Genomic DNA, 8802 nt, shown 5'->3' on the forward strand with positions numbered 1-8802 from the left:
TTTTTCATTGTGCCAATTTAATCAAATCCATAATACCATTTTTCAGAGTTGGATTAAAATTAAGAGGTAAAATAGTCTATTTATACCTTTAAAAGTGATTAGAGAATTAACATCCAATTTAAATGATCATTTCCTTTTGAATAGATTATTTTACTACCCAATATTTTTATTCAATTTCTTAACAAAAGTTATCAATTACGATAAATTGATACAATATAAAAAAAAAAATATTAAAGGACGGAGTTGTTACGATTTATCATGAACTAAATTGATACAAGAAGCAAATTACCAGGATAACCAGTATAACTTGCTCTTCCAGGTATGGTTTCTGCCACACTTAGAGTTCATCTGAACCACTTTTCTTTCTGCCACACTTAGAGTTCATCTGAACCACTTTTCTGTGCATATTTTTATTTTCTACTTTTCTAGATTACAGAGGTTAAATTACGACATCGCCCATTAAGAGGATACCTTGGTGATATCTTTGCTAGATCTGTTGTATTTCATGTGACTATTGACAAGGTGGCCAGCTGCAATGGCAGACATGACAGAGAGCTCCCCACCAAGAACAGCACCAGCTACAATGGAGGCCAATAGCCTTGAGTTCGACCCTGGTGACTCTCGGCTCGCACCCTTCACTCCAAGTAGGTTAAGGCATGCTGACTGGGATGCTAGTTGGGTCCCACCTCCAACTGTACCCACCTGTTTTTCATAAGTAGTGCAAAAGACTAATTAATTAAAAAAATTCCAACAACTAATTTATAATTAAACAAGATCAAATAGATTCGTTACAAGTTGAGATCAGAATATTATTTTTATTTTTTATGAATGGGTCACAAATTTAGTAGTTAATGAGTGACTGACATAGCGATCCTTTAAATCTCAAGGAGTCTTGGGGTTGTTGTGAAAGAAACACCTGTAGGCTGTATGTCGTGGGAATAGAGAGCAGCGTATCCCTAAACCCAATCGAGATCCCAATTCTGACATGCATGTGAAATCATATATCTCTTTTTATGGGCTTATTTGGTTTAATTTATTATATATTAAAAATTAATTATGTAAAATTAAAAATTTAAACAACTCTCTCAGAATTTTTAAACAAATAATTTTTTTTAGCTCATTGAAATTATTTTTATCTAATGAATTATTTAAAAAAAAATTAATTTGTTCAAGTCCTATCAAACAACCCATATGTGTCCTGCATTAAAAATGAAAAGCAGCATATAACATATGGATTTGTTTTCTAAAAGCTTGATAGATAAAAGTTGTATAAAATAAAATAAAATAAAAAATTTAGCCCATCATCTAAAATGCTTATTTTTAGAGATATCAAATTACAACATACCCCCTTTAAAAAGTCTTGCATTTCTAAAATTTGAAAATTTGGTTAAAGATGATCTAAGGCCACGTTTGATTGGGGGTTTGGGAGGGTGGATTGGATTACCAATCCGTGGGACTCACCAAACCCTTGTTTGGATGCAACATAATGTCATTGGATTAGTAGTGAAGGGGGCTTAGTAATCTCCCTATGTAGTGGGATTAGCTTGGGTGAATTTAAGGTGGGATTAGGAAAATAATGAGGGGATTGAGTCTATTTTATATAAAAAATTTAGTTTTTAAATTTTTTTTTTTTTACCGAGTGCACCTATTTATTTTAATATTTTTTTAGTTTTTTTAATATAAAAATAATTTATTTGTTTATTTTATATAAAAATAATTTAACAATCTTATCAATAATCATCTCTCACAATTTTATCAAAACAAACACACTTTTACTTAATCCCCTCACTAACAATCCACACATTAACAATCTCTTCACTAACAATCTTCTCACTAATAATCCTATCCAACCTAATCCGCAAAATAAACGTGGCCTAAGATTATTATTTTTACGTTGTAATAGAAATGATTCACTGTGCTTGGTTACCAGTTTTTCAAAACATTTTTCAGAAAATTCTACTTTCTTATTTTTCGTATTTTTTTGTTTTTACTGAATTTTTTTAATATTTTAAACAATTTTTTTACTTTTTAAACACACCTAACATAAATACACCTAAAAAGTAAAAAAATTATAAAAAAAATCTTTTAAAAATTCACTAAATACCAAAAATATAAAAAATATATATATATATAAGAATTCAGTACATTTTTTGTATTTCTATGTATTTATTAATTTTTTAAAATAATTTTTCACAAATTTTTTACTTTTAGATACCTCTAACTAAGGTGCATCTAAAAAAGTAAAAAAAATGTTTAAAATTTAAAAAATATTCACTAAAAACAAAAAAATACAAAAACCAAAAAACTCAATTTTCAAAAAACTTAATCCAAAAAACTCAAACCAAACACACTGAATATAATCTTTTCATTCATATAACCAACAAATTATTAATAAAAGAACTAAGTATTATGTGAATAAAACCTCACTATCTAATTGAGAGAGAGGCATAGAGAGGGAGAATGGTAATGGTGGAATACCTCAATGGAAGGCATGGTGACAGAGACGTGGAGGTCCTTGCCATCATTGACAGGTTCCATCATGGTGATGCAGTGAGAGCTCTCCACATTCTGAGCAGGGTCTTGGCCTGTGGCTAAGTATACTGCAGACACAATGTTGCTGGCATGGGCATTGAACCCACCAAGTGCACCGGCCATGGCTGAACCAGTAAGGTTCTTGAGCATGTTGAGCTCCACCAGTGCAGCTACGTTGGTCTTCAACACCTTCCTCACAACCTCTTCTGTGATGATTGCCTCGCAAACTACTGATTTTCCACGCCCTTCTATCCAATTCACAGCTGCTGGCTTCTTGTCCGAGCAAAAGTTTCCTGTTAATTTCATTTCCATAAACACCCATTCAAAATTTTTTGATCAAAAAAATGAAGAGACTTTAATGATGAAAATCATCAATAAGAACAAATAAATGCAAAGAGTATCATAACAATACAAGGCAAACCCAATTAAGGTGACACCCAAATACAATCGCACCATTAAGGGGTTGATTAGAAACCAATCAAACCAAAAACACCCATTCAAATTAATATATATATATATATATACATACCCACTCAAAAAAATTTAATGAAAACATAAATGTCGCAGTTATTTGGTATGGTTTTGTTTTTGAAAAACTTCAAAAATCTTGTTGGGCAAATTGTTTTCGAAAATTATTTTGAGAAGAAATTTGGAAAACAATCAATTTCTAAGAAAAACCCAAATAGTTATTTTTATTTTTTTGAAAACTATATTTGTACAAAAATTTAAAAAAAAAATAAATTTTTTGAACTTTTTATTGCTTTTTCTTTTGAGGGAAAAAAAAAAAAAAAAAGAAGAAGAAGAAGAAGAAAACAAAAATGATACCAAAGAGGCTTGCGCTGTTTGGCAATGACTTAAACAGCCATTAAAAAAAATAAAAAAAATAAAAACTATTTTAATTAAATAAAACAATTACGCCCGCTTGAGTGATTTAGCTTAAAAAAACTATTTTTTTAGCATTTATCAAACCCATCAATTTTTTAAACTATATTTTCTTAAAAAAATTTAAGAATCTAGAAAATTACTTCAAAAATATTTGTCAAATTTCAAATGTCCAAATTGATGATATCTGAATTCATTAATATGTTCATTCAAAAAAACAAAGTTCATTAATATGTGAATTTTTGTGTATATTTTTTCTGTGCACGTAAGATCAAGGGAGATGTAATTACCGGAGATGCCAATGACATCCATGTCAGGAAAATCACTCTGAAGGAAGTCGAGAACGTTCTGGACACCTTTGGAGACCATATTCATCCCCATTGCATCTCCAGTGCTGCACCTGAACCTCATATACAGATTCTTTCCTGCTATCGCACATTGAATTCCTTGTAGCCTTGCAAATCTGCTCGATCTGTTTATGTACATATTCACTTTCTCAACATACCACTTCTTAATAGTTTTCAAATTAATCTACCTAAACAAAATTAAACTATACATGCCTACTCATAAATTTATGCATCAAGACAAGAGTAATCAGAATTATCTTCATTTGTTGATATCCTCATTATTTTTAACAAATACGGTGTAATGAAACATTTAAATTGGAAAATAGAATAATTTTAATTGCACAAAAATCAATCATAAAACTTGGCAAAATCATCTCATATGAATGTTAAACCTACAAAAAAAATAAAAATAAATAATAATAATAATAATAATAATGAGACTTATCTCATGTGAAGGAAGCACGGGTGCGGGTACGAGTACGGTACGGGTACGAGTGCGGGTACGCCGATTCGGCAAAACTCAAAAAAAGTACGATACGGGTACGGCTACGGTACGCCGATATTTTTTTATTTTTTTTTAAATATAATTTTGATTAAAGGATCCAACCTACAAATTAAAATTAAATATCAAAACTAAAAAAAAAACTATTCATTTTCCTATAATTTAAAACCATTAAGCGTTAAAAATAATATTTGTGAAATCTCTCACTTTGATATGTTATGCACTGTGAATTTGTGATCATAATTTATTTTTAAAATCTTTCTTTTTGCTTATCAATTTGCTATTTTTATAGGGTGAGACCAAAGAAATAACAGGAGACCAAAGAAAGATTTAAAGTTAATTACCAACAATAAAGGAAAAAAATTCTCAATTGGTGCAGGTTGTCAATTGCAATTTGCATAATACATAAAATTGCATCATTCCCAACAACTACTAATCAACTAATACAATATCAATTTTTAATGTTTTGTGCATAAACTTTAAAAGTTTGTTATGATTAAAGATTTTATAAAGAAATTCTAGGAGGATCTAAAGCAAAAGCATAATGCATAGTCATACACAGAACTATCCTTTACAGGCCTTGTTATTTTTTTTGGTTCAAATTGCTTTTTAAAAACATTAAAATCATTTGTTGATATACTTTTACAATTTATACAGATAAACAGGACAACAGAGAAACATCAAAGTTACTGATCTGCAAGGGCACCAAAAAAAATAAAAAATAATAATAATAATTGCTAATTTGCAAGGGCAAAAAAAAAAAAAAAAATTGGCATTGGCGTACCCACGCCGTACCCGTGGCGTACCTATGCCGTACCCGAATAAGCCAAACGTACCGGACCCTCTTTTGTCGTACCCGGTACGCGTACCGCCGTACCGGTACGCGTACCCGCACCCGGTAAGTACCCGGTACTCGTACGGCACTATTTTTGAAGTACCCGTACTTCATAGCATGTGAGAGAATTGTATATATTAATAGGCTTTTCCATAATAATAAAACTAATGATATATGAAAGAAGTGTATGAAACCTAGAACCGTGGCAACCAACCCTCAATAAAATTATTGGTTCACGTCAAACATATATATATATATATATATATTATTGTATAAAATTAAACTTGAGTTGGTGTAAATAAAATCAAATTACGTCAATAATTGCTTGGAGTAATTTGTTGCTCTTTCTAACTGTTTGAATTGGTAACCCGTTGATCTAATTTTATACGCCAACCCTTACATTATATATGTAAATATCAATATCAAAGAGTATCATATGCAAACCCATGCAAAAATAAAAATATTCAATAGCAATACCAAATTGAAACCGTCAATGATTTTAAAGTTGAGAACTATTATATATTATTCAGTCTGTCCTAAATTATTGGTCCATTATATCATTTTTTGTTGTTCAAAAATACATGTCCATTTTAAAAAGTCAAATTTTTAAATTTAAAAAATTTTCAAAATTACACCTTGTAAAGTAATTATAAATATATTTAAAAATAGGAATATAAGAGTATTTTTAGAATTAATCATTAAAAATATAAATTCAACGTATAATAATAATGTTTCCTTAAAATGTTTGAAATTTTAAAAAAGAACCATCAATATGGGTCGTAAAGAGTACTTATTTCTATGAGTTTCTTAATAAATATATTTGGAAACAAGGGATTAATCATCAGTCAATAATACAAAATGGTGTTAAAAAATGGATGACATATAATATTATTTAAAATCTTACCCAATATAAAGGAAAACCGATACCATGACCCAAATTTTATCACTTAATAATGATAAATTTGACCGGTAATTTATTGCTTTTTATATTTTTACTACTTTTGGGCAGGTTTGACAATTATTACACCCTTCTCACATCCTTTCCTGGACCAAGAATAATATTATATAAATAAAACTTGATTACATAGTAATTTTGTTCAATACAAAATACCTTCCATTGGGCTAATATTATGTACTTAATTTTTATAAAATATTTAACAAATATATTATAGCAGCGAGATTTTATAAATAATAAGTTACGTTGGTGTTTCTTAAATGAAAAGTGAATATGATGATTTTAAATATCAAATAATATACGAATATCAGTCTTTGGGTGTTTCAAGAATATGATTAAAAGTTAATTTTTTGATTTTTTTTAAAATTTTAAAAAAATTTTATGTAAAAAATATGAGAGATAATGTAACTTAAAACGAATTAAAAGTTACCTTTTGCCTTTTTTATGGTTCCAAATGACTCTTTTGTCAAAAGGCCTTTAAGGACTATTTGGACAAGTGGGTTAAATGCCCTCTTTCATAAAAAAGTTTAAAAAATTTAAAAATAATTTTTAACCATCTTTTCAAAATACTCCCAAAGAGCCGAGACTCCAGAAATTACTACTAAGGGGTTGCCACTAAATTATGAGCTATTTTGAGAAGAGGGTTAAAATTAATTTTTTGATTAAAAATTACTTATAAATAATTTTTTTTTCTGAGACATGAAATGAATTATAACGTAAGAAGTGAATTATAACCAACTTTCTGCAAAAGGCCTTGCGAACTCAAGATATAAAAATTCAAATTCACAGGTACAATTTATCCAAATCCTACCAACCATATATACCACCCAAATAGCTAACCCCAGGGATTACGCCCCAAGATCTTGCCAGGAATGACCTCTTTGTCGAACCATATCAATCAATATATTAATAAAATATTGAATAGGGTGCGTAATGTAACATAAAGTACAGACCAAATAAGCAGTATGAATAGTACTAAAAGGATAGGTTTAATTGAGTGAATTAGAGTATAAAATTAGAATTATTAATTTGTAAGTTTAATTATTTTATATTTATTTTAATATTTTAATTTAAGATTATTAATTTAATAAATAATTAATTTAACAAATTTATAAAATTATTAATAATAAGGTGTAGATAAAATTATTAATATAATAAATATTAATCTAATTAAATAATAAATATCATACTAATTTAATAAAATTATTAATATTTCACTACTACTCTTATGAATAATATCATACTTGTTGAAAACAGTATGAATAGTATCAGAGTTGATTGGGTCCTCCAAGAAGAATTTGAGCTCCGCCGCCCTCTTGGCGGTGCCGAACCTAACCACCGGAGCTCTAGTCATCCCATCCCTCAGCAACACACTGGTGGCGCCGCCGGACGAGTAGATAGCCTTACACCCCCTATTAGTACTCGCCACCAAAGTCCCCTCCGTCGTCGCCATCGGCACCGAATACTCCTCCCCGTCCAGCAACAATGGTCCGACGATCCCCACCGGAATCTGAACATAACCCACAGGCATCTCACAACACTGTCCCAAAATAGACTCGTAATCAAACCCCTCCAATGGAAGACCCACCAGAGACTTCCCTGTTATCCTCTGCAGAGCCTCTCGCCGTATCGCCGCAGCTCGTTTACAGTCTCCGAGCTTCGATTCGAGGGAGTAGGACGGCGTAGTCCCAGCCACCACCGAGTTTATAATCTCCTCATCCTCCTCCGACGTTGGTGGGGCAGAGTGCTCCACCGCCACCATTTTCGGAGGAGGAGCCACCAGCGGAGAGCAGTCGATGGCTGCGGCGCAAGGGGTGAGGCGGCGGTCATCGATGAATTGGGCTGCTGTTTCGTCTTCATCGATCTCTTCCCAAGCATCGTGGGTGGATCGGGAAGTTATGACGGACTGAACGAAGTCGATGCCGAAGAAGCCGAGGAGGTAGATAGCGGAAGCGATGAAGGAAACCACGGCGGCAAGTTCGGAGAGGGTGACGACGTGGAGAGGGATGGAGTTGCGGATCTTGTCACGCCATCGGAGGAGAAGAAAGTAGCCGACAGAGAAGAAGAGAGAGAAGAAAACGGCATTGGTGAGGTAGAGAGGCAGAGGGAAGGCATCGGAGGCTTTGGGAGAGGTGGGTTGTTGTTGTTGGTGGTGGTGGTGGTGGTGGTGGGGTTTGAGAGGTTCGCCGAGGGTGGCAGTTTTGGATGGAGTGAGTGAAGACTTGCCATTACGCCGGCGAACATCCATTGTTCTTTTTAGGCCGGCGAAGACGGCCGAGGAGGAGGGAGGCGGTGGGTGAGTGCTGCTATGTAACTGTTTGTTGTTATTATGAGACTGTGAAAGGTGAAGCGGATGAGTAGGGAAGCGATATTATTTATAGAGATGGAGAGATGGTATGGTATGGATTGAGGTTGGCGCGCTAGACTGCTGGCCACAAGGACCGCGTGCCATATGCTCTTATTGCACTTCATTTTTATTTTGTTTTCACTCTATTTTTTTTATCAAAATAAAATTAACAAGAAAATCAATCCAAAAAAAAAAAAATTCAGATTATACAGGCAACGCTTTTAAGACAAGAAAAGAAAAGAAAATCACTAAACACCTCCCTATTTTAGAAGGTGTACATTTAGCCTATTTTAAGAAGTGAATTAAAAATCACTTCTCATCTTTTAACTTACTTTCTTTCTCTTAAAAAAAAAAATTAATTAAAAAGTCAATGTTTAATTATTTTTCCAAAACACTTTTAGG

At 32.1% G+C, this 8802-nt stretch overlaps 1 protein-coding gene across 1 annotated transcript; it reads right to left on the reverse strand.

The window, feature by feature from the left end:
* Positions 1–228: 228 nt before the first annotated feature.
* Positions 229–8601, reverse strand: LOC114278875 (3-hydroxy-3-methylglutaryl-coenzyme A reductase 1). The gene is made up of 4 exons (XM_082891204.1): positions 7298–8601; positions 3705–3886; positions 2479–2825; positions 229–702 (listed from the first exon to the last, which is right to left on the reverse strand). Exons 1-4 carry the CDS (start codon positions 8299–8301, stop codon positions 460–462), a joined length of 1776 nt encoding a protein of 591 aa, XP_082747330.1. The 5' UTR covers positions 8302–8601; the 3' UTR covers positions 229–459.
* Positions 8602–8802: the final 201 nt, after the last annotated feature.

Source organism: Camellia sinensis, chromosome 1 (genome assembly GCF_055761805.1).
Source record: "Camellia sinensis isolate YWXY chromosome 1, ASM5576180v1, whole genome shotgun sequence".
Classification (NCBI taxonomy): Eukaryota; Viridiplantae; Streptophyta; class Magnoliopsida; order Ericales; family Theaceae; genus Camellia; species Camellia sinensis.

Coding starts and splice junctions, on each gene's coding strand:
- LOC114278875 (XM_082891204.1), bottom strand. CDS start 8,301: ATGGATGTTCGCCGGCGTAATGGCAAGTCTTCACTCACTCCATCCAAA. Junction 2,826..3,704: donor GGATGTCATTGGCATCTCCG/GTAATTACATCT, acceptor TGAAATTAACAG/GAAACTTTTGCTCGGACAAG. Junction 703..2,478: donor TCACCATGCCTTCCATTGAG/GTATTCCACCAT, acceptor TATGAAAAACAG/GTGGGTACAGTTGGAGGTGG.